The following is a 27862-nucleotide window of genomic DNA, read 5'->3' on the forward strand; positions in this document are numbered from 1 at the left end:
TCGGACGGGTTTCTTTCCCATGCCCAACACCATCCACACACACACAAAACATCTTGTTCCATAAGAAAACCCAGGATCCACGACTTGAGTGATGAGTAGTTTATGTTTACAGATGCACCCAGTGGTAACGGACCCTGCCACCATGCAAGTCCCTGCAGCTCCTGTTGTGCTTGGAAACAGAGCTGCTGGTAAACTTTACAGCTCAAGAGCGCTGTCTTCAAACTTTGGTTGGGACTTATGTGTCATAAAGTTATAGATCGGTTGTCAAACTTAATTATGTAAATTGATAATGATTATTATTGTCTTTGGCTGTTCTGTATGACTCTTTGACCTGAGTGCTGTCTGGAAGGCACAGTGTGGTTTTCTGACATACAGTTTTCCAGATTCCCACTCATGAATGAACTATTGTAGAATAAATTTAAGTCGTGGAGCCACTGTGTCATTATTTTGAATTTTTGATATAAAGCCTCCATTATTTCACATAAAACAACGTGAAGTTGTGTTTACTCGACCAATACTTAGGACTTCCATTCATTTATTCCTTGATGTGGCTGCTATTTGCAGATGTTTGTGGGGCTGTGACCAGAGCACTGAACCATCATTTTCTAATTTCAGCTGGTTCCTCTGTCCAGACAGAAATCATCTGAACATAAAAACAGCCAATATACTCAAAAACAGTGAGTAAAATTTCTACAGATCCATGTTTTGTGCCATCATTTGATCATTATTTTTGACAAATACAAATCTATGGTGGTCATTAATTGCCAATGTATTGTCTATAACATATAACATAAACACTCACCACTTTTCAGCTTTTGCATTTCAACTTATTGTGCAATTGCTGAAAACTGTTGGTTGCACAATGCAGAAAAACTGAGCAATAACACAGTGTTGCTTTATTCTGGTGGCAGTTTTAATAAGATCCTGCTTGATTTAACAGAAAGCTCGCTGTGATAATGATGCTGTGATAATGATAGGAGCTACATTGAATCCATTTACCAATCAAGCTGATCTTAACAAATTCTTCTTCTACTTCTTTTCATTTCCCCTCATTTGACTTCATTAACTTTAGAAAAGTGGGTGAAAAGGCTCGTGGAAGCCTCTTATTAATTTAGGAATAATGCTAATTATTTAAAATGTAAAATTAAAAATATTTATTTTCCCTAAAAAAAAAAGTGAGCATATAGGGCTGCTGTTAAAAGTCTTTACTTATATGCTTACTTCAGGGGCTGTCGGAACTTTCTAACTTGTTGTCGTCTCAACACATCCCAGCAAATTAATGGGAAGGTACGAAATTTCTGTCACGATTAAATCACTGAAATGTCACTCAACTTATTTAATAATGCCACAGAAGGCATATTAACCTATTTTTAAATATCCCTTTCACAAAATAATTACACACTCAACACAAAACATCTTTCCTGTTATGATGTGATCACAAAATAATTATTTTTCTAAATGACAAAGTAAAAAGTTACTTTTTTGTATTTGAAGTAAACAAATAACGTACAGTTGGCACAGTTGGTGTATAAATAACCGTCAAGACCACACAAACAAAACAAAAAACCAGCAAACAAGAACAAATCTTCATTTTTAATAAAGCTTAATTGGTGATCTGTAGTGGTGGAAAGTACATCACTACATTATTAACTACAGGATTTCTATTTTCTGCTACTTTCTACTTTTTACTCCATTACAGTTCAGATATACTTTCTACTTGACTACATTTTTTTTTTTTAAGGAATTTAAATTACTTGTCACATTCAGATTAACAATACAAAATCTAATCAACAAGTAAATTATGATGTATTAATACTGGTTAAAGTAAGACGTCATTGGAACTTCACAATCCTGAAATGGACTGTTCTACATAATTTTACTTTTGGGTACTTTTACTTTTTTATGTAACACTTAAATGCATTTACTGTGTTTCTACACGGTGGTATTAAAACTGTTTGGGATCATTTGTGTTTAATGTTAAGCAGCCATAAAGTCTGTCATATTTATGTTGTTGACATAAGTTGTTAAGTTCATTAAAATCATGCATCCCTTTTTTCTACCACTGCATGATAAAAACCTTATGACCACCACCACAGCGACGCACTATACTCCGAAGATAAAAGCTCGGAGCCTCGGCTGAGCACGTGAAGGCAGCATACGTGATGGACTGCCGTGAATGGGGTGTGACGTGGAGAGCCATCGGGGCTGCAGGAGTGGAGTCGAGTCTGAGCTCAGTCCGCATTTTACGGAGGGCTGTCAGCACCGGGGCGCTACGAGCGGGTGTTAATCAGCGCCGTTAGTCCTCTGAGCCATCCGGGAATAGAAGAAGAAACCCCGGGGAGCAGCGCGCAGCCGGCCGCGGGCACATGGAAACGATATGTCGCTGGAAACACGGCGGCGGACTTCATCATAGTTTCACCCGAGAGGAGGCGAAGTGAGCCGCGACATAAACATGCTCACCCCGATGCTGGCCTCCCTGCTGCCTCTCCTGCTTCTCTGTCGGATTTCTTTCTGCCAATACTCAAGCGACCAGTGCAGCTGGAAGGGCAGGTGAGCTTCACGGTCCTCTTTACGACACACAGGGTGAAAATATTTATTAAAACAGTGCTTTTAAGAAAGTGTGAAGGAACGCGTACCGAGCGAGCGTTACCGAAACTCGAGCGAGCAGGCAGCGGAGTTCAGAGAGACAGAGACAGAAATCAGAAGAGAAATGTAGAACAAATGAAATCAAGCTCATGAAGCGTGTTCATTTTTTTCTGGAAGGTGAGAGGAAATGAAATGAAAATGGTTTCACGGACACGTGAGTTTTGCTTTGGGTTGTGCTGAATTTATGAATGACTAATTGACAAAATGACCCGATCGCTTCCAGATGAGACTCACCGACGTGTTTTAATAGATGTGTGTCTGCTGTTTGGAATAACATGAGCTTAGAATTAATTAAATGTTTATGACATCTGATGATCAAATGTTATGATGCTGATGTTGGATTATTATTAATATTTTTTCTTGTCTGACATATAAAAACACACATACTGAAAATAGTCGCAGAGTTACACGCACAGATCTCCCTCGAGCTTTTCAGTATTTATGGTTTCAAATATTTCTAAAACCTCATGCACTGGAAAGTTTCACCTCCCATCAAACATCTGCTGAAATCTGTTTTGCACTTGAGAAGCTGCGCCTCAAATAGTGCGGTTTTGTTTTTCATCCTCCAGTCAGGAGGGGTAGGCCCTGTTCTGTACTTTGAGCTCTTAACCAATAATCTGTTGTTCATTAGTGAGACTCTTGACTAATCTCCTTTAATTGCATGCAGAAGTGATGAAGTTAGAAGGGACTTAATTAGAGGCGTGCTGAGGAAAGCCTGGTTACGGGGGCTTCAGCTGCATATGCTCAGCATGTGCAGCTGGGTTACTTTAGATCTATGGCAAATTTGAATTTCAGCATCTCATTTTCAGGAAACTGGGCGTTTCTCCCCCAGAGTCAAACCACGAGCTTGGCATGCACACGCTGGTAGACTGCTGATGGCTTCCTGCCTCTGGCTTTGCCACAGAATGACTGACAGCCTGGAGTTTTCAAACCCTGACCAGGCATTAAGTTCTGGAGGGACTCCTTTGGTCATGCTGGCGCCAGAGTCCGAAGTGCTGCCCGGACAAGTCTCTTCCAGTCTCTTTGGTGGCTTGAAAGCAAGGGGAGGTTCGGTGCGTGACCTGCATTTGCACTTGCATGCAGCGGGCCCAGCTACTGTTGCTGCCGTTGTCTGCCCAGAAGCCCCTGTGTCCCTCCATTCATCCATTTCTGCTTCCAAACTCTTCCCAAAGGCAGCGTGCCAGTGGTGCGTTTTGCCAAAGCTCAGGGAGGAACAATGTGGTATGGGGAGGGAGTGTGTGTTGGAGCTGAGGTCATTTTGGCTGCTCCGGCTCGTGACTGGTCATGCAGCCAGTCTTGCGCGCAGACGGCCTTTAATGCTTCAGGAGGAATGTGGTCTCATGTCCTCAAAGTCTGCCAGAGGTCTTAACCTTGGTCAGTTAACTAGGGGTATAAATGACCAGAAAATCATTTTTGGATTACTGAATAATCCCCTTTATGCTGCATTAAAGAGTAAAAGGGTTCAGGAGGAGTTTGAAAAACACATCTCCACAAAGAAAGCTTTCACGTTTTTTGGTTTCTGTGCTTGTACACTTTCCTCACGACGCCTCTCTTCAGATGTTCATGTCTGCTCTTCTTCTCTTCCAGCGGTCTGACTCATGAAGGCCACGCCAGGGACGTGGAGCAGGTGTACTTGCGTTGCTCCCAGGGCTCTCTGGAGTGGCTCTATCCCACGGGAGCCATCATTGTCAACCTCCGACCCAACACGGTCTCCTCTGCCGCCGCCCGCCTCTCCGTCTGCATCAAACCCTCCGCAGACTCCAAAGGCACCAACATCTACCTGGACCGCAATGGCAAGCTGCGGCTGCTGCTGCGCGAGCAGGACCAGGCTCAGGGCAAGGTGCAGTGCTTCGGTATCCGGGAGGGGGCGCTCTTCATCGAGGCCGTCCCTCACATGGACATCAGCCGCCGCATCACGGCGTTCCAGTACGAGCTGGTCAGCGACAGGCTGGGAGCAGAGGCAAAGGCACTGGGGGGTAAGATGCATGTCCATTATGCTGCTTCTACAGCACAGTAACAGCAGCAAACACGCAGTTTAGTCTTGTGTTTCCTCTGAGTCTCCATTATGAAGGTCTACAGCCTTTTGATTGATTCCCTGTAGGACTGGGTTCCTTTGTGCTTTGTCCCTGCGGTGTGTGCTGCGCACTGAATGCAGCCATCTACTGGTGGAAACTTTTATTAAGTTGGACTCTAACAGTAGGAAACTCAACATTTGCTCCAGCACGCTGCTAATACTGAAGCCAAAGTCCATTTCTCCGGTCGCGCCGTCTGTGCGTTTTGGTTTTGGGAGAATTTATTTCGCAGCAAGGATCGAAACTTCAGAATGTGAAGCCTTCAGGTCTTTGTTGAACTTGTGTTTTTTAGGACGAGATCTTCATATCTGAGCTCATTTCACAACTCTCCGTGCTTGATCTGACTTGGCTCTAACCTGTTTTTTTTTTTTGTTTGTTTTTGGCTCTGGGGGTGGGTGGGGTGGCGTGGCTTGTGTGTGGAGGGGCACAGTCAAACAGAGGGCCTCCACTGAAAAACAGCCGTCTATTTTCACGCTGCGTACCTGCCAAACCTGCACAGTTTCAAGCTGCGCAACTGTGCTAGCAACTGTGTTTTTTTCCACCTAAAGCACAATCTGAGCAGTATCAGGCCCACATCTGTTTTTACGGCTCTCTGGGTTCACGTATCCACATCCTGCGTCATTATCTGGCACGGCGGACAGAGGGAGCGGGTTAAATGTAGAGGAGCGAGCTCGGAGTTGTTTTGACCACATTAGTGTGCTGTGCTCAGCTCTGGAGTATAATCTGGGTGTGTGATGTGGCCTGAGATAGGACTGGGATGATTCACAAAGACAGAGGTCTCGTGTCATCTGAAGCCCGGGCTGGTGGATTGATTGCTCCTTTCGCTTCTTCTCATCTTCTTTTTTTCCTTCCCCTCCGTTTCTTTCCTCTCCACTTCTCTCTGACCCGCTGTGCTGGGATTGAGTTGCTCACCGTCAAACTGGAATGTGTCTCCAGCCAGATGTTGGGAGGACCTTCTCGGAGCATATAGGCTTATTTTTCCCCCCACTGCTTCTTCTCTCGCTGACACTCCCTCGGCCTGCCTTTCAGCTCACTTAAATTATTCTTCCCCTCTGTCTCACTATTTCCTACCTCTTCTTTCTTGTCTATTTATCATTCCAGTATTTGCCTTTTCATTACCCTCCCCGTCATATATCTTCCCTCTCTCTTCCCGGCTGTTTGAAGTGGTTTTCGCCAGTGGCGAGTGGTATTAGCAAGTTGTGCTCCATTACAGAGGAATGCATCAGGGCCCAGATGTTGCAGGGACACTGTATCGTGTCCCTCCGCCCCCCCCGCCCCCTCTCTTCACCACTCATCCCATCCCTCATCCCTCTCCGGCCCTGTGAAGTGGTTCTGATCAGAGTGGCGCTGCATGTGCACGGGCCAGAGAGAGATGCTGACTCGGCTCTCAGCCCATTCCTGTGGTTCTGTTTCATGTCTGACATGTGAGCCCCGCTCGGCTCTGCTGCGGAGGAAAGAGAAAACACCCCCGGGTTTAGGCCACGCTGATGCTATGGCAGCACGTAGGCTCACTTCAAAGGGCCTTTGCACTCCGCTCAGGGGGGAGGTCGGCCCCTCTGAAGCGTCCCGGCTCTCCAGCTGTTCTTAAGCCGCCCGAGCTTGTGGCTGTTTGCCCTCTGACCTCTCTGGTGATGCAGGCAGCGCCTCGTGTTGCTACACAAGCTGACCTAAGACATGCCTCACCCCTCACCCTCAACTTCGGACAGCTCAAAATAAGCTCCAGCTCTGCTCCTAAAGATGTCACATCTCTGTTTTTGGGCTTATTTCAGGGTCTGCATATTTGTTCCCAGGATGCATCATTTCTCAACTAGATTATTTTTCTGATTTATGACCAGACTCTGTAAACCAGGGTGGTTTCCGGTGCACCAAATCCACCTGAATTAACAGTTTTAATCATTCCTCCTTTGATTTTATGGATGGAAACCCACTGCCTCCCCACCCTCAGCCAACTGCTGACTCGACACCTCTCCCTCTGCCGCCCACCCCCATCCTCCTGTGTCCACCTGCCCCTGTGTGCCGCTGAAACCACAGCAGATCTAGGGCTAATAAAGGCGTTCTGGTCAGGCTAGCCACAGGACCACCTGAGTCAACTAATCATCGACTTGACTGCTCTCATTTAAGGCTCTTTCGCTTCCTATAAAGCACTCTGGTTGTGGGCAGGCTGAGTTGCAGCTTGCCACCAGTCATAGGTGAAATTTAGCCTGGGGTAGGCTCTTCAAGTACTTTGTAGAGGCTATTTCACTTTTTTTTACAGCCAGTTATTTGCCCTGTGGATGTGAGAGCACGTCCTCTCTTGGCTTCCCTTAATTGTTCCAGACAAAATGGGATAATATGGGAGCTTTTTGTGTAATTTTGTCAAATCTGCCCCCGTTTTCTGAAGTGATTTTCACTTTTACGGCTGCTAAAAACTGCACTTGATGTGAGTATTGAGACTGGCTGTTTCAGTCCCAGCAGGCCTGCTGAAGGGCTAACAGAGCTCAGGTCAAAGATGTAGCCTTTGTATCCTTTTCATCTGGTCCTTGTTTGTCATGGAGTATCAAGTGGGTTCCTCCTGCCCCCAAGAGCACTAAACACTCATCAGGTTTTTTTTTTTTTTACCGTCAGCAGCATGCCCAGCTCTGGTTGGTGTTAAACCCCAAGCTCGTGACAGCTGAATACTGCCCTGCCGTCTTTGTAAATAAATAATCATCTGTGGGAATGGAAATCACTGTGACCCCAGTTGGGAGTTTCTGTGTGTGTGTGTGTGTGTGTGTGTGTGTGTGTGTGTGTGTGTGTGTGTGTGTGAGGAGCACATACTCTAACGTGGCTGGCCCAAAGGCAGTTGCGTGCAAGTGGTACTTAACTGAAACGTTGTCAAAGAGTTTTTTATCATGCTGCAGGACCGGGCGTGCAAAAGAAATCATGCACTTCCTATTTTTGTTTGTAGTGCTTTCCCAAAATTTGCCTCCAAAACTCATCCACCCTCTTTTTTATTTCCATTTAGCACCCTGCCAGCCGTGCACCGACGCTGAGATGCTTCTAGCAGTCTGCACCAATGACTTTGGTAAGTTAAAATGCAGCTCGGAAGAATTATAGGTTTCCCGCTGCTGTATGGCGTGCAGAAATGTCCAATGAAAACATTCTGTGTAGCATGAAATACAGCCATTACCAGCATCTAAATCTTGCCTTCCTGCTTGGTGTTTTCAGTGGCACGGGGCAGCATTAAGAAGGTGGAGCAGGAGGAGGAGCACTCGTCTGTCACGGTGGAGATCAGTCGCCTCTACAGACAGAAGACCCAGGTCTTTGCATCTGGGGGCGTGAGGGTACGGAGCTGGACCGGCCACATCAAGATGCCCCTTCAGTGTGGGGTGAGGTCTGGCGAGGGCGAGTTCCTCTTCACGGGGACGGTGAGGTTTGGTGAAGCCTGGATGGGCTGCGCTCCACGCTACAAAGACTTCCTGCGGTTGTATCATGAGGCGCAGCAGCAGGGGACCAACCCCTGTCAAGTGGATACTGACTGAGTGTGTTACCTGCCCACGCTTGGAAATAGGACAAGTCCTCACTGGGTGGGGAGGAGGTGAACCAAGTGTGCATGCTGAGGAGAGATAGACTGATAGACTGGCCCGTGGCACAGCCTCTCTCCTCTCCTGCCATCTCGTGACTCCTTGGAGACAAAGAACGGAGCTCCTGAATGTTGCCAAGCAGCATGCTGGATGGACTCTGCTCTCGATGCCGAACGTGACTCAACGTGGAATGTGTTCGGACTGCCTTTTTTCGCAGACCAGGAACTCCCAGGTTTTAAATGTAGCAAAACCCCCATTTGGTTACTTTATGTGTATAAAATGTGAATGAACATTGTATATTTTGAAGCTCTGCGTGCTTTGTAAAAAGCTTGATGTACAGTTCTGAAGTTATTTCTTATGACAGAAATGTATAAAGTGAAAGCGTCTTATTTTTATTTTGTTTAAAAAAAAGATTCGCAATTTAATGCCTGAATTCATGTGTTTTTTCAGGCTGTACAATTGTTAAAAAAAAAAAAAATGCACCAAAAGAAGCAAGATCTTGTTTTTTTGCCCTTGAGAATAAAAGCTTTTATTCCCTGGAACAGCGTTGATATCTGTTGTTGTTTACATGTAAAATCACATGTGAAATTTGCAGTAGGACAAATCTAACTTTTTGAGACAGGTGTCTTATTTTATGTTTACTAGATTTCCATGAGCAATTATCCTGTATTTTCAGCAGAAAATGTCTTTTTTTCAAGCAAAAAAGCCGACCATTACCTCTTTGCAGCCTCTCTAATTTGAGTCTTTGCTTTTTTCTCCTTTTATATCACTGTGAACTGAGTATTTTTGGGTTTTGGACTTAAAGACATTTGAATACATCTCCTTCAGCTGTGGGAAACTGTGAACAGCCCTTTTTTTTTTTTTTTACAAATGTTTTATGTTGTAGTCCAAACAAACGATTGAATATAGTCATTAGTTTCGGCCCTAATTCTATTAAAGCTCATTTATTTTGACACACTGACTCTATAAACCCAAACTTAGATGGACGTTGTGGGTAATTTCACATCAGATATAATATTCACAGTGGTGCTAACGGGTTATTTTTTCTACATTCTCTGTTGGAATCAAAACACACTCATATGATATGCATTAGCCTCCTCTCCAAGGTTCACCTCAGCCTTGAGCTGGGACCGTCTGCCAGGGCTACAGAGAGATTGATATCAGAGAGCTGGAGTGGATTCCTCTGCGTTGGTTCCTGTGGTGATGGGGGTGGCCGTGTGTCAAGGTCAATGTGAAAGGCCTCTTTGTTCCAGCGCAGCAGCCTGGTATGAGGGAGACGACTGAAGACAGACCTGAATACAGCCCAGTGACTGGGCACGCAGCAGAAAGCGCCACTCTCCAACCACACTCCAGATTTTGATTGGCATGTACAGTTCTGCTCAGGCTCCCTGATTAAATAGAAGCTTTTCATTTTCATCACCTCAAATAAAAACACAAGGACCGAGTCAGGTTATTGGAGCTCTTGGCTGTGCTGCCACGCCAGATGATGCAGCCTGCGAGCCAGGCCTGTTGGGATGACATCCCGTTCATGGCCGAGGCCCTTTCTGTCTGCCTTTTCACTTAAACGGAAATGCACCTAGAATGCCTTTCAATAAGTTGCCCCGTATAGACAATTGCTTTTCCAGACGGCGCTGTGCATTGAATTGAATGTCTGAATTCCAGCTGAAAGCCAGCGGTCCCAGAATTGCTCACTGGGAAATGCAAACAGAGTTTCTATGGTAACGATGCCTTACTGTGAACCTTCTCGCTCTGGCTTTAAGACCAGGAGCCCCGGAGGAGGAAGAGGAGGGTCAGTGGGCATTACTTGGCTGTTGGGTTCTTTGCTGGTCCAGCTGTCCTGGGTGTCAGACCTCCCTCTCTCCTTCCTTCAGCTGCTGCTAACAGATGCACCAAGTCTTCAGGTGATTCCCCAACAGCATAATCAATGTCTGCATCGCTGTCCAAAGTGTTGATGGTGTCCTCTGTACTCTAATCCACTGCACAAAGGCTTACAGAGCAAAGGATTAATCAAGTATTAATCAATAATCTGCAGATTAATTGACGATGACAGTAATTGTTAGTTGCAGGCTTAAGGCTTTTATCAGTGAAGACTTAAAGGTGAAGAGTTTTAATACTGGCAGACCTCTGCGAGACAGATCATGATATAAATGATAAGCCATGTGATAAAATGTGATCGGACTGATAATATTAACTTATCAATTACAGCATTGCTTTTGATAAATAAAAAGGGGTCTGTGTCGCTGTCACAGTTATCTGTAATTAGATCTGTGTACTGGCTATTGTCACTTATACTGCACTTACTTGATAAAGGCAAAAAAAGTACTTGGCTCCAGTGTCACTGGGTGTAGCTCATTCAATTACTGTCATATGCACATGCAATCGGTTGCAACTTTATGGGTGAGGTCAGATTTAGTTGTAACACCAGTTGAGAAAGACCAGTTTTGACCAGACACGAGTATGAGGAGTCTTTGTGCTGGAAGGGTGATTCAGCCAGAAGTCACTGCATGGTCATCTCGTGGGTGGAATTAAAGAGGAGAAAGAAAAAAACAGGAGTACTGTTGAAAACTAAAGTGCACAGTCACTTGTCAGAAAGACGGGGCAGTGGAGTTAAAGAGCAGGAGGACGCCGGCAGAGAGAAGAGGCCTGTGAGCTCTGTGTGCTGGCTAATATTCTATGCCTCTAAGTGCAGGAATGTGAAGAATGTGTTGACTTCACACACACGCGTGTGCAGCATCCCCCAGCACTGCTGCCTTGATTAGCTGGAATCAATAGAGTCTCTGTGGTTTTTCTCTCTCTCTGTGTTTGTATGTGTGTGTGTGTGTGTGTGTGTGTGTGTGTTTGCCCGCACTGTGCACGTGGCTCTAACCCCAGCACACATAAACACACCACCCCAGCAGCCAGATAGCCACCACCCACACTCAGCCACATCTCACTCTGCAGCTGCAGTCCTAACACCTCCAATCTGACACAATTCTGCCCTGACACACTTCTTTAATGCAGCCATCGCATGTTTAAAATGTTTTATGAAAAATCTACTCAACTGTAAATCAACTGTATGTTTCATCCTTGTGTTTGTTATTCAAATCATACTAGAGAAACTATGTTCAGTGAAAGACATGTCACCTACTTTATCAAACAAAAACAAACAAGACTTAGCATCTACAACCAAGTCAGCAGCTCTGTGAAGCTGTACAGTGATGCTTTAGGCTGAATGCTAACATTAGTATGCTAATATGAGCATGCTAACATGCTCACGGGGACAGGTAGCCTACCTTTGGGCTGAATGCTAACATTAACATGCTAATATCAGCATGCTGACATGCTCACAGGCACAAGAAGCCTACCTTTAGGCTGAATGCTAACATTAGCATGCTAAAATCATCATCATGCTGTCATGCTCACAGGGACAGGTAGCCTACCATTTACCACATCCATCTTTTGGCTGTTAACATGCTAACATTAGCTAATTAGCCCTAAACACAAAGCACAGCTGGAGGGAAAGCTCAGTTTTGCAGTTATCTGCACCAAATGCAAGATGAACAGTTAAAGGGATGCCTTCATTCATCCCTTGGAGACCTTCAATATCTGTACCAAATTAAAGAGCAATCAGTCCAATAGTTTTGAAGAACGGTTAGTCTGGATAAAAGTTGAGGACCAACTGATAGACCTGCTACAGTCACTACTATGGCTAAAAATCCATATTGTGCCCAACAAAGGCATTTTTGTACTTGAGTAGCTCAAAAGTAGTATTAGTATTAGTAGTATTTATTTTTCAATTAAACATTAAATTCTGAAGTGTGCAGAATTCCATGTGCGGTTTGAGTCAGGCAGAGTAACGTCAGGAAGCGAGGGTCAACAAGCCAAAAAGAAACCTCACAGAATGCTTATTAATCCCCAGTGGGTCATGAGTTTCCCAGTCATGAAATTCCTTGCAGCCTCCTCCCTCGCCCCGCCTCTCCCACCGAAGCAGTGTGACAGGATTAAGGACTCGGGTGTTGGGTGTCTCTAGCAAAAAGTGATTGTGGGGTCAGAGCATGGGCCTGCATGTCTAAATATCAGGTATCAAAGGGGAGCTGGGAATTGTGTGCTCCAACTGAGAAGTGTGCGTGAAGTAGACCAGGCACTGACTCCATCAGATGGTTTGGAGTTTTGGATGATGGGAGCCTGTCAAGAGGATGTTCCGCTCTATCTTAAAGTTGGAGACTTTTCAGATCATGTCCCATTAAACACATACAGTAGCATAGGCTAGCAATAGCAATGGACACCTATAGAGCCTATGCATGTGATAGAACACGGCTATGTTTTATCATGTAAATTCCTCTTTCATGGCTGATGAATGTATTATGACTAATTATTTCTGTTTGTGAATGGTGATTTGCTGCTGCAGTCTGCTCCTACAAGACTGTCTCCCTCTTCCTTTTGTCCAACACCGTCCTCTTTTCTTAATGAGTGAATGTGTGCGACCGCTGTCAGCTCACATGGCTCCCAGAGGCCGCGTCGGGGTGCCCTGTTCGCTCAGCAAACACACCAATGTCCTCCAGAGTGGGGGGTCCCGCTGCAAAGGAGCTACTGGGAGCCCCCCAATGCTCAGCAGCCCAATAACGGAGCAGAATTTGGCTCCAAGGACGTCAAGCAAACACACTGCAAATGGCACTTTTATTTACTTGCCTTCGTGGCCCCTCCCCCAACATCCTTCATTTGCTGGGATCCGCAGTGCCATTTCCAGGAGCCCCATGGCAACGGCAGGCCTTGTCAACGGGGGGACAACTTTCTCATGATGTCACCATGCTATGGTGATTGGCGGTCTGTTGCAAAGAGATGAAGTTCGTTCTGAGATGTCAGGATCCCAATAGAACTGATGTTTGGATTTTGGTATTGACGCTTGACCTTGACCTTTGAATCAGGTTTTGTATGTTATGATCTTATAGTTCTGTTAGTGAGTTCCCCTGCTGTTTCCAGTTTCTCTTATTATCACCACAGTAAAGTGGTGGTTAGAACGGCTTGTCGGAGGGTCTAATGGTTTCGTAAACCAACTTCCCCCACCAGACCTTTTCACTGCTGGATTTGGGTGGGCTATGTCTTCATGTAACTCTCTGATACTGACAATCCGTCATGCACACCCTCTTCACACAGTGACTAGCCAGGTGTGCGGAGGTGAGAAAGAAGCCAGGGTTCTTTTTTCATTTGTTACACAACTATGTGGCACTTTTCACATGAGCAACCGAACACTTTGAATGCCTTCCCCGAGAGACTGTTTGGAAATGTACACCTTTACCCCCATATTTAAACCATTAGCGTGTTTCACCCCTCTTAATGGCGGCCAGCTCAGAACAGCTATAAACACTTTTGCCTTGCGATGCGGTCAGACAACATGTCCTACAAACTTGTTGGATTCCAGCATAACCCAGCCCTACGCGATACGATGCATTGTGAAAGGACCGTCACAGAGATTTTCACTGATCACAATAACAAAAGCTAGTCCTGCCACCACAGCTCTCTTGACTTCATCTCGGCTGTGAATGAGCGTGTTGTTGCTTGCTTTACACAACCTGTCACTCATCAACATTCGCTTCTTGTGTGATTGTGATAATACAATCTGCCCGGGCTCCTCTGCTCTCAGGCCTGTCAGACTCAGCAGATCTACCGTTTGCACAGTCCAATGAGCAGCAGTGGCTTTGCCTTGTTGGTGAACCCCTCCCCGGCAACCAGGCCAACCCCCATCCGACCTCTGACCTGCGTCCTGGCCTTCGGATGAGAAGAGAAAAAAAAAAAAGGTTCCTGTCTAAATTCAGACATTAGAATCTGGAGGAGACGGGGGCGTGCCCTCTAGCCTCTATAGGAAACATACATCTTGGGCATTGTGGGGTGACAACGATTATCAGCCAATGGCGGGACAAGTGCAGAGCGTGATGGATTGTGTAATTGAACATGTGACGTTTGATGGATGTCTAAATGAGGAACATAATAGGTTGTGTGATGGATAGGTAGGAAGCGAACACTTAGATTTTCACACAGAAGCGGATGTGAGCTGTTTGGTTTTGGGACAGAGAATGATGGATCGATTCTTGAGGGAGGAGGACTCAGCAAACGAGGGAGCGGATGTGTCATACTGAGGTTTTATTTGCAGATGATTTCTGTTTTTAACACAATTTAAAGCCACGAGCCAGCAACCATCATGATCCTGCTCAAATATCTACAGATTATAATTGTTGCACTGTTCCAATGAGGAAGACACAGTTTGGCCACTGCAAGCACACAATACAAGTTATAATCTGCCTTTATGTGCAAAATGGACTTTAAGTCACACCAATGGAAAATCTGTTTCAACTATCTGAACTGAATTTTTCAACCTGCATCAAATAATAAAAATTGGACTATAGCAACTTTATTCTGAAGATGCAATCTGAAATAAATGAAAATACATGCAGTGTGAAGAGGGGTTGAATTCCTGTTATTAAATCATCACATTCACAGAATTATGTTTGTTTTGTGGTTATCCTTGCCAAAAAAAAAAATCATCTCAAGCTGTTCAATCATTTGAGCATGTTTTTTCAACATGCGAAATGGAAATCCAAGCCAACAACAGCACTGCCTAATTCAGGAGAGCATCGGAAGAATTTAGGGCCTGTCACACACCAACTCACACGTAGCACAGCTCAGCACAGACCCCAGCGTCAAACATGCATTAAAGCAGAATTTTTGCTCTTGACTGGATTAAAAGCCACTTTGATTTCTCCACATGTGATCCTCTAAAATAAGATTCTGGGGTAGAGGTCAGACAGGAGCGGCGGGATTTCGTTAAAATCATTACAGGTTGTAAACCAGCCTGCTGAGTCCTGAGTTATGGCAACAGTTATCAAGTGGACAAGTGCTGCCAACAGCTGAAGGGTCAGCTGGGAAAAGAATGGCTGAGCCCAGGGAAAGTAGAGCTGCAGGGGGTCACGCACACACGCACGCACGCACACACACACACACACACACACACACAAACACTTGTGTGCCCATGCATGTTTCTGTTTCACATAGTAGCTCGGCACAGGTGACAGTCAGTGACCCTCAATCAGAGTTCAAGACCCTGTTATGCTGCTTGAAATTTGCCTGCACTCCAAAAGGTCAAAGGTCAGCCTGATTAATTAACACTGAGGATGTAAAAAACTGATGTCAAATTACAGAAAACACTCAGACCCTTTTTTTTTTTTTTTTGAAAAATGAGACCTCAAACATGGGAAATACATTAAACATAAAGAATGTTTATTTCACCTTCGTTGCCTCGCAGCCTGTTTCAATTCTTTGCTTCCCTATCTGTGTTTTTAATCTCACTCTCAAGTCTTGGGAATGCTGTTGCGTTGTCACACCACAGCTACGTCAAACTTACCCGGCTGCAGAATCATGAGACGTGTGCTCGCTGGTATGACATCATGCGTAGATTTTTGGGAGGATTAGCACTGCTCCGCTGTGGTATGCACAGCATGTCTGATTGGGAGAGAATGGCGATGAGCCTCACAGCGTGCTGACGGTGACATTTTGTTTCGCCCTGCTATCTGAAAAATGTGAGGCTGCTGAAGTCTTAAAATGTTATAAGCCTCCACTCCTGCTGGTACGATTCTGGCGCGTCTTAAATGTTTATTAGACAAAATCCTCCACATTGCGCTGTTAGACATGTGCATGACAGAACTGACCAATGCTCTTGAACTATGTAGGCATCAAAAGTGTGCAGTCATTCAGACTGACAAAACACATCAGTGTACTCTTCATGAGGACCACTACTCAGCCTACTCAAATTTCAGTCTTGGAGGGGCCAAAGTCATTTCAGCTGGGGCTTTTAATTAGAGAAGTTAACTCTGTTTGCCCTCCTTTGCCAGTTTCCGACTGTTAGTCTCGCTAAAACAGAAATTACTAACAGAACACTGTGGAAAGATGACGAGCACGTCTGGTTGATTAGGAAGCATTTTCATGCTGGTATTATTTACCTGCAACGGTTTGTAGTCAATAAAAGCATCACAGGCACGTATATTAATAAAATCGTGCAAAAATGAAACCGTATCCTACCTTTCATGTTTATCAACTGCTGTGGATTGTGTAGACCAACACATCCACTCACTTAGAACAGGGACACTTTCATTCTACTTAAGGAAACACCATCTTGTTTAAATGATCTGGCTGGATTATTATCTAAATTGGTTGCAGGGAGAGATCGACCGATGCATGAGCTAGACTGAACTTTCACAATCCACTCCAATGAAAATGAAGTTTTTAACCTTGTTAACGTGTCTATATTTAGTTTTTTTATATGCTACCACACACATCTGGAGTTAAATAAGTAGTCAACACCATGCCTGAGCCTCTCTGCCTTGGAACTGGACCAATGACCAACATACTTGAGGAACCAATCCTGTCAACTTGCGGGGTGGGACTTTCCATAGCTGTCTGATAACATCTTCAAGCCAAAGCCTCGTGCTGTCTATTGACATGGAATACATTACTGTTCTGATACACCAACATGTGGGCCACCCAGCACAAGTTGCTCATCTTCTTCTTTGAAATCAGTTTCATGTCCGAACATGTATGCCCAAATCACTCTTATATGTGTTTAGAGTAGCTGGCCAAACAGAAAACAAGCAGAGGTTTGTGTGTTTGATCAGCAGGTGTGCATGCTATTTTCATATTCATAAATCCATGCATGTCAGTTTAAGGCATGAAAGAATTTTTTTTTCAGTCATGGAAAAGCTCCTAAATATGCCATTTCGATGAACAGAGAGTGAGAGCTGTGCACTGTGCTGTCAATTATAAAGCTTGTCTGAACATAAATACAGAGACAGTTAAGTGAGGAAGGAGTTTTACCTCCTATCTGAAACCATAAGATCCACTGTTTTCTGTAGACTGACACTGACAGTCAGGATATTCTTCCAGCAAGTCACCAGCTTTGTGGAGGGGTGATACGAAATCACTGGTGTACCACTTTAGTCAAAAACTAAACAAGCAAAACTTTTTTCAGATTGAATTTCACACATAAACGCATCTCTTTAATTGCTGACTTCCATTGAGCAGTTTTCCTTCAGTATTTAGGAAAAAGAGGTTGTTTGTTTTCACACTTGCAGACCTCATATTTAAGGAATTTATTAGTCTTGTGAGGAAGTGAAAGCTAAGGAGGAAGAATAACTAATGATCTTCATCCTCTAAAATGCCCCTTCAGGCATTCAAGGCTATTTTGCATTTGAAGAAAAAAAAACAACAACAACAACAACAACAACAAAAAAAAACTAACAAATTCACCCTTTGGGTTTAATAGTCTAGTGTCTGAATCTGTTACATTTTTCCACTCTGAAAAACAACAAAATGTTAGCTCCTCACAAAAACACAGATATAAAAGAAATTGACTTTAGCATAACGTTTGCTGGTCCCTCTTAATAGGACATATGCTGCCCCCCGCAGGACAAAATGCCCCTTGCAGCTGCTTGATGTACCCTGCCTCTATTGTGTGTGGTGAATCCTGAGACAATGACAATGTTGAGGCTAGAGGACCCTCTTCTACTCATGACAATCATGCCTGCACCAATGGGCCGAGTTATGTACAGTATTAGCCCACAAACCAAAGCCATAATAACAGTGCAGTGAGAGCATAGAAATTAAGCTTTATGTTTAGTCTCCCTCCGATTCCAGAGAGACCACTCATATTTCCAGCTGTGGTGAAATGTAGATTCATGCCGTAGTCATAACAAAGCCTGAACAAGACTGACACTGCATAATAAAAGGGCTGGAGCTGTGGTCATTTGCTCTGCAGACATGCCGTCCACTCGCTTATGGATGACTTGAATCAGTCAAATCTAACGGAGACGTAGCCTCTATAAGAAGTCATCAATTTAAGTGTGCGAGGCCGTGCACACCTGCAGACATGAGGAAAGACATAAAGAGGAGAGTGCCTCTGCCCCGCTGATGCAGAAAACTGACAACTACAAGTCGCTGTCCCAAAGACAACAGTGACCCCAAGAGGGAGGGAAACCAAACTCTTCTTTCTGCTGAGAGTGATTTGGCCGAGTGTGTACTTAAAAACCCATCAGTGTGTCCGCAAGGGTTGGCTTTTCAGTGAGTGTTGGACGATATTTCATCCCAAATTTAGAAAGAAAACACAGTCCAACAGATCAAGTTCAGTTCATGACGCCTAGGAAGAAATCCAGTAATAAAATAACAGTTGTTTTGCCTGTGAGGGGTCTGTGGGGTTGTTTTTACGGGGCCTGTGAACGCGTTTTACTGATGACAAAAAGCGAGAAAATCGTGCCATTTTTTCAGGGTTTACTTTCACCAATCACTCAAGTCTAACTGAAGAGAAACAAAACAAAGACATTATGTTTTTCCTCCATTCATACAATCATTTGATAAACTCCTGAATGGATGAAACAAGACTTTTATATACACATACTTTTCCTCAGTAGAGGATACACATACAGAATTAGTCAGGGTGGTGCATTTACAGATCAGCAATGGGTTTGTGTGGCCAGTAAGGATATTTCTCTTTGTCCAGCTTTGTCTCCGGGAATACCTCGTTCAGATCTTCGATAGTCATCTGGTCGAAGGGAATCATGTTCCTGAGATTGTCAAGCTGGAGGAGGAAGAGCAGAAGATCAGAACAAAAGAGGATTTTGATAAATGTTTCCCGTAGGATCGGGTTAATTAAGACAGCGGACCACGTCTTCAGAGTAGTATTAGTGCATATCTCGCACTCATGAAAAAGGACGTGATGTGATTGTGACTCCCACCTCTTTTTCAAACTCGGCGACACGAGCTTTGGATTCTTCAATGTAGGCAGCAGCTGTTTTGTTCTGGAAGACAAGAAAACAAACATCAAAAGCAGAATTAGGAATGAGTTCTTAATACAGTTTCGGTACACTACAGAAGTCCAGTGAAACTACTTTGATTGTGACCTTAAAAGCACATTGGAGCAACAGAAATTAACCATCAAAACACACTTCCTTTACTGCAAGAAAAATGTGAAGGCAGCCACACTCACCGCTTCTGCCTCCTGAGTGTTGATAAGAGCCGTCTGAGTGTCGACGGGCTCAGGAACCTTCATGGCGCTGAACTGAGAGGAGACAGAAAGTTAATACTATGAACACTTAAATCAGCATTGCATCGTCAGACCTGCCGGTACCAGTTCGCTTTACGATCTTCTCTGACCTTCTTTTCAAACTCATCCACCATGCCTGCGTGAGCCACAGCCGATCTGAAGTAGCTCCAATCAATGGCGGTGGGTCTCTCAGGCAGAGCGCTGAGCCTGTGAATGCAGATCACCTGGTTACAAACACCTGCAGTCAGCAGTGGTCTGTCAGAATAAAAGCTGTTGTCTGTACTTGTTTGTAGCCTATCCTAGCACTCATGTAGACACATACCTACAGCTGCCAACTCATCAAACCTTCGTTCTCGCTTTGGGGGATCCGTGCGACCCGCTGCACCGACCATGCCTAATAAATTACGTATAAAGCCTGCTAATTTGCAGACAAATACACACTCAAAACTATATTCAGAGGTGAAATTGTGGTGCAGCATCACTGCCACGCCTTTAAAGGGAAGAGCAGGATTTTTTTGAAGACAATTGTGTGTGACCCGGAATACAAACTTTGCAGAAATGGCGTCGCTTCGTGTCTTCAGGTTGTTGAACATGGTCCTCTGGTTGGGTGGCACCCTCTCTGCAAAAGCCAGCCAGTCAATGGCCTTCAGTGCAGCTCGCCTGCCAGCCATGATCCGGGGCGTGTAAGCTGGAGGGGGCAGAAAAAGTCAAGATAATTTACTCAAGCAGTTTTAATGGCGGGGTCCCTTAAATTAGCTTCTTTTTGTTGACACTGCTTTAATTAACCGTGTGTTTTCCCGATTTAGGTGAACAAATATTCAGATTTATGGCCCGGTGTCTGAACCTCTTTGGATGGACAACAAAATCATCATCTTCCTGTCTTCCTCAACACTTGTCTCATGTGATTTTTCAGCATTTGGTTCATTCTGACTGATGGAGAATTACTGTGCTGTTAGCAAAACACAGGTAACATTAGCAAAGTCGGAACCACACCCCCGGCAGACAGAATATCAAACAGCAGATTTAACATTAGTCTAACTTTGTAAATTAATCAGCCACATTTCCCCTGAATGACATCGCGTAAATCTTATCTTTATCTGTTGTGATAAAGCTGAACATTAGAGCGGAGAGTCATACCGTTAATTTGACACAACCGTTCGAACTGTTGACTGCCGGCCGGCAGCGGAAATGATCTCTAGCTAGCGTTACTTTAAAAGTAAGTTCACTTCCGGTCAGGGTGTTCGCGATATAATTAGACACAAATCACGCTTCATCAGAGCATGGATCGTCCATGAATCTTTCAACTGTACACGACGAGCCTTCATGCTTGGCGCATGACAGAATTCTAGCTGGACTTTTTCTCTTCATTGTTTTATTTTGAAAGTTTAACCAGAAATTTAAGTACGGTGTTGCGTTTGTGTTTTTAATGACGCTAGGTGGCGCTAACGGTTAACTAAGAGTGTACTTATAATCATGGTATTATTTAATGATGTACCAGTCAAAATAAAGACATAACTAGAAAACATTTGACTTGTGGTGCACAGCAATACAATAAAACTAATGGACGATTATGTCTTTTTTTCTTTTTAATTGATAGATTTGAAAAAACAATAAAATAAAATAAAAAATAAAACATAACCGAATGTACCATGATGCTAATTTGTGTTCATTGACGTCCGTTGAAGTTCCGCTTTATGACCGCAACTGTTTCAAAACAGGTCAGAAATATAGTTTATGTAGATCAATCAAAAATAAGACCTTACTATTACCTCCGGTGTAAACCTTCATAATAAAACAACCAACCTCCATACTACAGAAATGCAGGTGGCCAAAACATTCACAAACGTAACATGCATGCTTACGGGAATTCATTAAATGGTGCAGGGGCTCATTGTTTGCTAAAGGTTTATAGCAATACTCCAGATTAGAGAACAATTAGTACTATGAACTTTTAATACCTCTAAATAATGGTAACAATCACTATTGATATCTGAACTATTCACTCTGAGGATTGAGAAGTTAATTTCTGAGCTAATTGTTTAAAATGTAGACTAATATAGACACATGACAGTGTGTTGTAGAGGGTATGACATTGCTGATTGATAAGTGTCACGAAAAATGGCAAGCCTTAAGTCTCAGCAAGTGTTTGCGACTATTATAGTTTTACTTGGAAAATTACATCCGGTGTGACTTTTCCTGTCATTCTCGAACTTGACGCAGTTGCTTGAAAGCAGTAAGGTCAACACGGTGAGAGGTTCAGGTACCGTTAGATGTCAAAAACAGCTGTTGACCCAACTGAGAAGAGTGAAAGAAAAGGACGAGGAAAGTCGAGTTAGAAGGTAAGATACTAATACTAATACTAATACTAATACTAATAATAAACTTTATTTGTATAGATTTTTTTCTGAACAAAGTCTCTCAATGTTTTACATGGATAAGAGGAAGCAAACAAAAAAATAATGAAAACCAGAAATAAAGAAATAAAAACACAAGAAACATATTAAGTATGCATGAAAGCTTTCTTATAAAGGAATGCTTTCTTAGATGAGATGGTGTTGCATTCGGGTGTGCAGTTCTGTACTGGACTACATGTTTTGCTTAATTTTCTTCTCTGATTATCTTTTAAAGGGAGGGGGAACTTACACAGTTAACATGGGTCTAAATGCTAGAATGACCTGAAGGGAATCAGTTGTTATTGCACTTTAATTAAAACCTGATAGCAGGCAGGTGTGTCACAACTGAAAATAAGATATATGATATGTGTTCCAATATTTTTAGTCGGATGGCATTGTGTTTGTGCAGCTGTGTAGTTTTAGACGACCTGTGGAAATCACAACCAGACAAACATGATTGCATTGAGCCTTGAAACAAGAACCCTTCATCTTTTAATGCTGGACCAGTTCTCATACCATCCTGTTGAACCAGTTTATATATCCAAATGGACACGTATGTGTATCGTTCTGTGTTATACATAAGTGTGTATTTGTCCCTCTTTTCAGGGTCGTGTAGCTACCAATGAGGACACTGAGGAAATGTCTCCTGTGTTGTCTTTGGTATTCAGGAGATTTAGCAACCTGAGAGGTTTAAGTCCTACAATTACAAACAAGTTAGACCTTTTTAAAGGCTAAATATGATACTTTTTACACTCAATATCTTGAACTTTGGCTAGATTTAAGCACAAAAAGCGAAAAGGGCATTACACTCCCTCATGACCTCAGTATTTTTTAAATCCTGCCCACAGCCCAGCCTCTAACAGCACAAACAGCAGCAGTGGGCAAAATGACTCAGGCGGTGGAGGACACAAGAAACGGGCACAGCCACACAGATAATGCTTCACCCTGGAGGGAAAGCATAAATGATGCCCAGTGTGTTAAAGAAGAGGAGAAGTGGCTTGCGGAGTCAGGAGTGCAACACAGCTGCTCAGAGGAGGAAGACCAAGAGGAAGAGGAGCAGGAGCTCGCCTCCTGTCCTGCTGATGCCATGCAGGTGGGTGGCTCCACTGAAAACAGCCATCTAGCTGCACCCGACGGAGGCTGGGGATGGGTGGTGCTGGCAGCCACCATGTTGGTTCTGTGTCTAACGCTGGCCTTCCCCTCATGCATCGGTATCTTCTACACAGACCTTCAAACAGAGTTCAACACCAGCAACACAGAGACCTCCTGGGTGCCGGCCATCATGACCGCCGTGCTGCATGCTGGAGGTAGGGACCGCCAACATGGTACTAGAACCCACATTAACTGAACATGCATGAAGAGATACCTGTCACCTTTATCTTTCCTCTCCTGTACACATTAGCAGAGGGTGATTTTTCTAGTTGGAACGAATCGTTTTAATTTCTCCAAAGTTTGTAAGAATCAGACAAAAGGTGATGTAGAAATACAGACTTAATGTACTTCATCTTGTAAGTTCTTATTGAGGAAGGCAACAATGAGTCAGGCTGCGGTCGCGATGAGTTCAGGGTCAGACTTCAGCCAGGAACCCATTGTTCTTGTGCAGCAGAGTTTATTTGTCTTCCGTCTGATTGCGTCCTTCTATCGGAGTGTAAATATTTCTACTGGGTAATATGTTGAGAACAAGTTCAGTGTGCAAATGTATTAAAGAAGACTAGCTGAAGTTTTACTTGTGGCCCCTAGAAGCAACAGTGCTTACACTCAAACGTGTACCTACACCTGATGATTTCATTATTCATACAGCCTGTCCAGGAGTGAGGCTAAAGAAGCAGAGTTTGACTCTGAAAATGCCAGAGGGGCTGGGCTGTTTAATCCAAATGGTTTATCCTCATGGGACAAGTTTCATGACTATCTGTCAATCAAATTACAAGATATTGTGTGTGCAAAGGAGATGTTTCTGCTTGGATTTTGGCATAAAGCATGTGTTGTAAATCAGAAGAGTTCATCCTCTGTGGAGCATGAATGCACTCTGCAGAAGAAGTAGGTATTCTCACATGTGCATCAGTGAAGAGTTTGGCCTTCCTTGGCTCCGTCCTGTAGATGGTATGATTTATGTATTAATGCATCTTGTGCGAAGCACCAGAGGCTGGACCCTCGATATATGAGCGTACTGAAACACAATCTGCTTGTGATTCTTGCCATTTCCCCAAATTCTTGTACATTACATTTGCTTTATGGTTTTGCATGGATATGGCTGATTGCTGCTGTGTGCACTAAGTATTAAATACAAGTCGTTAACAGCCTGAGATCTGTTATACATCTGTATCGTAGTGGAAAAGGAGTCATGAAGGCCTGACGAATGGAGGTGGGACATCAAAGAGCTGAAAAGGCCCACTAAGCTGATTTAGATGTCGACTTTATTTGATAAGTCTGCGCGTAAGTAATGCATTTGGCATTAGTCCGGTTTGGTGAGTCAGGAAATGGAGTTTTATAATTAATTTTTGCAGCTGATTTTCCACATGTTGGCAAGAGAAGAAAGCAGCCATCAGCTGTGTTTTTGTGTTTTTGAGGGTACATCAGAGACAAGAGGAAATTAATTTGGCCCTGTTTTGGGTCCTTTTTTTGTGAGGCCTCACCGTCCAAAAATAATAGATGTATGCAAATTAAATTGATTTGTTGTGCTAATAGGGACGTTGTTTTACTGTGTAGTTTTCTGTGAATGAAAAAGATGGCACACTCTTCTCTGCATTGGCAAAATTGTATTTGAAACCTTTCCCCCCATTTCTCCCCAGGTCCTTTATGCAGCATGTTAGTGGAGCATTTTGGTTGTCGGGCAACAGTGATGGTGGGCGGGCTTTTAAGTGGACTGGGCCTGGCGGTTTCCTCCCTGGCCAGGACCATCACTGACATTTACATCACTAGTGCCATCACAGGTGAGGAGGTGCACACACCCACAAACCCACGCTTCCACTCCTTCTCCACCATGAAGCCTCATCAGACTCTCTGTTCTCCCCTCTGCAGGATTGGGATTCTGCCTTTCTTTCCAGCCGTCAGTGACTGCCATGGGCCACTACTTTGTGCGACGCCGTGTCTTTGCTAATGCCCTGGCATCCACCGGCACGGCTGTGGGCATGAGCAGTTTACCCCTGATTGCAAATGTCCTGCTCAGTCAGTTTGGCTGGCGTGGCAGCTTCCTGATTCTGGGCGGGGTGCTGCTAAACTGCTGTGTATGTGGGGCAGTGATGAGGCCCATTGCATCAGGACCAAACAAACCCAGACACTCTCAGGTTTCGGATAAGCCAAACAACCTCTCTCTGCAGCAGGAGACAAAAGGGCTAACAGACCGTGTAAAGACCTTTTTAGCATTCCTACAAAGACATATGGCCTTTGACCTGCTTGTGAGTAACGCTCGCTACCGTACCTTTGCTGTGGGTATGACCTGGATGACACTGGGGTGTCTGGTGCCTCTGGTCTACCTGGTGCCTTATGCTACTCACCACAACGTGGCGAAAGACCGTGCTGCCTTCCTGATGTCCGTCCTGGGCCTGGTGAACACCGCGGTGCGACCTACGGCTGCACTTGTCTTGGGTCTGCCACGCTTCAGAGGCAAGAGTTTTGTGTACGTGTTTGCTGGAGCTGGGCTTTTGAATGGGCTGAGTAACTGCATCTGTGGAGCATCGGCCTCCTTCACAGCTCTCCTGGTGTACGTGGTGATGTTCGGCCTGTCTATGAGCGTGGCCGGCTCTCTGGTCTACACTGTGCTGATGGGCACGGTGGAGATGAGCCGCTTCCCCTCAGCTCTTGGACTTCTCTGCTTGCTGCAAAGTGGAACAATGCTAAGTGGACCGCCCCTAGCAGGTACAGACACACACTCATTCATGTGGCCTGTGCCGCAACAGTGACATCTCTAGGTACGGCAAAGTCAACCTGTCCACTGCTTTAGTGGACTGAAATATCTCAAGAACAATCAGTTGCACTGCCATGATCCCCAGAGGATCCAAATGACCTCTGACCTTTCATCTAGTGCCAAAATATGGCCAAATTTTCAATATGTCCAATACATTGGGTCATACATTGAATGGGCCTGAATGGCACAGGGGCCGATTATCAGGGGTCCCCTATAATCAAACAACTATAAAGACGTGCAAAATGTCCACAGAGATGACTACAGAAGTGGCGCCCCGGTAGCCGAGTGATTACAGAGCTTGTAACGGTGACATCTTAGTTTAACATGTGATAATTGACACTAAACACAAGTGCAGTGAAGAGGATGGCTGAGGAAAATTGCTTTTGCATGTTCTTGGTCATAAACCAAAGCATGGACAGATGGGACAATAAGCAATAAAAAGGTTTAAATCAAAGTCGACTAAGGTCAGTATAGTTTTTTCCACTGAGTTGTAACAGCCAGAAAAATCAGAAAAGTAATAGAACATTTCAAATAAGGCAGTTTTTATTGCAGAGCTACTGCACACAGGGGATATTTGTTTTGGGTCTCTAAGTGCAGTGGTTGCTAAGCCTTTTAATTTTGTTATATCTGGAAATTTCCGTTCTTCAATAGAACAGGAGCCGCGCGGCTCATCGTGTGCCATCCTCCACAAACTCCACACTGAGGCGAGGATCAGTGGCTTCTTTACTTCAGTGTGTAGCTCAGTGAGTCAGCTCTTCTCTCCCAGAAACCGAACCAAGAGATAGGAAATGCTCTGAACCCAGTCCATCTGTTGACGTGTTCCTTCGATCCGCTCAAAGTAAATCCACATGTGAAGCAGTCTACATTATTCACCAAAAAAACAAACACACTTCAACACATAGAGCTGGGGATCAAACCACTGACCATTAAGAAATGGTTCATTCCATGTGCCAAAATTTCCAAATCACCAAATTGTGGCAGTGGCACACCCTCAGATAAGGTCTGGTAATTGGGAGAAAGCAAATATTTCACAACTAAATCAAAGTTTAATCTGACCTCCCAGCAGAAATAATGTTATCAGGAATGATATAAAAGTACAGATTATTCATGAGATGTACCAAGGAGGAGGAGGTGGAATAAGATTTTCTAACAGTTCATCTACAGAATAAAAATGGATTTAAGTCTAACTTTGTGGCATATTAAATAGACACTAATGAGATAATATATGGGGAATTAACAAAGTGCTGTTTCTTGTCAGTTTCAAGACAAATTCATGATGTGACTGTGGTCATCTTTACATCCGTCCATCCCTTCACACTCACTTTGTCCTTGTCAGGCATGATGGTGGACCACACAGGCCGGTATTCGTATGTCTTCTACGCGTGCTGTGCGTGCGTAGTCTCTGCCAGCCTCTTCATCTCGGGGTCCTTCTACCTCCTGGACAGAAAACGAGACGAGGAGAAGAAGAAGAGCCTGGAGAAGGCGTCAGATCTCTATCAGAAGCCTGTTGTGATCCTGGCCCCTGACTGCCAGTGTGCTGCCTCAAAGGGAGGAACATCAGAAAACACAGTCTATGTAACAAGTGTGTGATACAAGAACACCAGTAACGTTCAGGAAGGGTATGGAATTATTTGTTCGCCCCTTTAAAGACAAAATCTTTCTGAATTTCTAGGTGATACTATTTTTAATGGGAAAGGATTCAGATGAACTCAGTAGTGTTGAACAACGTGGAGTGTCTGAGAATATTTTATTTTAAACATCCTACGCTGTAATTGTATTAATGTTGTATAAATTCACCTTTTTACTGTGTGATAGTTTACAAATTTCTAAGTTTGGTGGTTTGCATAAGAGTTGGTTTATACAAATTTTAAGTTATTTCTGGCCCCATAGTCGATGTTTTATATTTGGTTTCTGTAATAAAATAAAACTCATAAAATTCTAGTAATAAGTGGTGTTCTTCCTCCTGTTCATTTGCAGGAAGAGCATCCTGTGGCCTGTAGGTGGCACTGCAGGCTCTGTCATGTGACACGCTCATCATTGTAACATTTGTAGTGTAGATACTGGAAATCTTCAAACTTTCAGTATTTGTTTGACTTAATGAAGTTGTGGGGAGGGGTGGTAAAAAAAAATAATGTGTGTGTGTGTGTGTGTGTGTGTGTGTGTGTTTTGAGCAGGATTACACAGTATTTTTATATAACATAACACAGAAATTCTGTTTCTGTATCAATTAAAAAAAAAGAATT

At 44.0% G+C, this 27862-nt stretch overlaps 3 protein-coding genes across 3 annotated transcripts; 2 read left to right on the forward strand and 1 right to left on the reverse strand.

Moving 5' to 3' along the window:
- Positions 1-2130: 2130 nt before the first annotated feature.
- On the forward strand, positions 2131-8800 carry metrnla (meteorin like, glial cell differentiation regulator a). The gene is made up of 4 exons (XM_076753682.1): positions 2131-2550; positions 4234-4622; positions 7702-7761; positions 7905-8800. Exons 1-4 carry the CDS (start codon positions 2453-2455, stop codon positions 8216-8218), a joined length of 861 nt encoding a protein of 286 aa, XP_076609797.1. The 5' UTR covers positions 2131-2452; the 3' UTR covers positions 8219-8800.
- Positions 8801-18533: 9733 nt separating this feature from the next.
- Positions 18534-20534, reverse strand: atp5pd (ATP synthase peripheral stalk subunit d). The gene is made up of 6 exons (XM_076752678.1): positions 20460-20534; positions 19872-20010; positions 19433-19529; positions 19266-19337; positions 19015-19077; positions 18534-18857 (listed from the first exon to the last, which is right to left on the reverse strand). Exons 2-6 carry the CDS (start codon positions 19991-19993, stop codon positions 18726-18728), a joined length of 486 nt encoding a protein of 161 aa, XP_076608793.1. The 5' UTR covers positions 19994-20010; positions 20460-20534; the 3' UTR covers positions 18534-18725.
- Positions 20535-21548: 1014 nt separating this feature from the next.
- On the forward strand, positions 21549-27634 carry slc16a5b (solute carrier family 16 member 5b). Its single transcript, XM_076753340.1, has 5 exons — positions 21549-21661; positions 22564-23022; positions 24505-24645; positions 24734-25570; positions 26956-27634. The coding sequence occupies exons 2-5, from the start codon at positions 22602-22604 to the stop codon at positions 27207-27209; spliced, it is 1653 nt and encodes a 550-aa protein (XP_076609455.1). The 5' UTR covers positions 21549-21661; positions 22564-22601; the 3' UTR covers positions 27210-27634.
- Positions 27635-27862: the final 228 nt, after the last annotated feature.

This window comes from Chaetodon auriga, chromosome 16 (genome assembly GCF_051107435.1).
Source record: "Chaetodon auriga isolate fChaAug3 chromosome 16, fChaAug3.hap1, whole genome shotgun sequence".
Lineage (NCBI taxonomy): Eukaryota > Metazoa > Chordata > Actinopteri > Chaetodontiformes > Chaetodontidae > Chaetodon > Chaetodon auriga.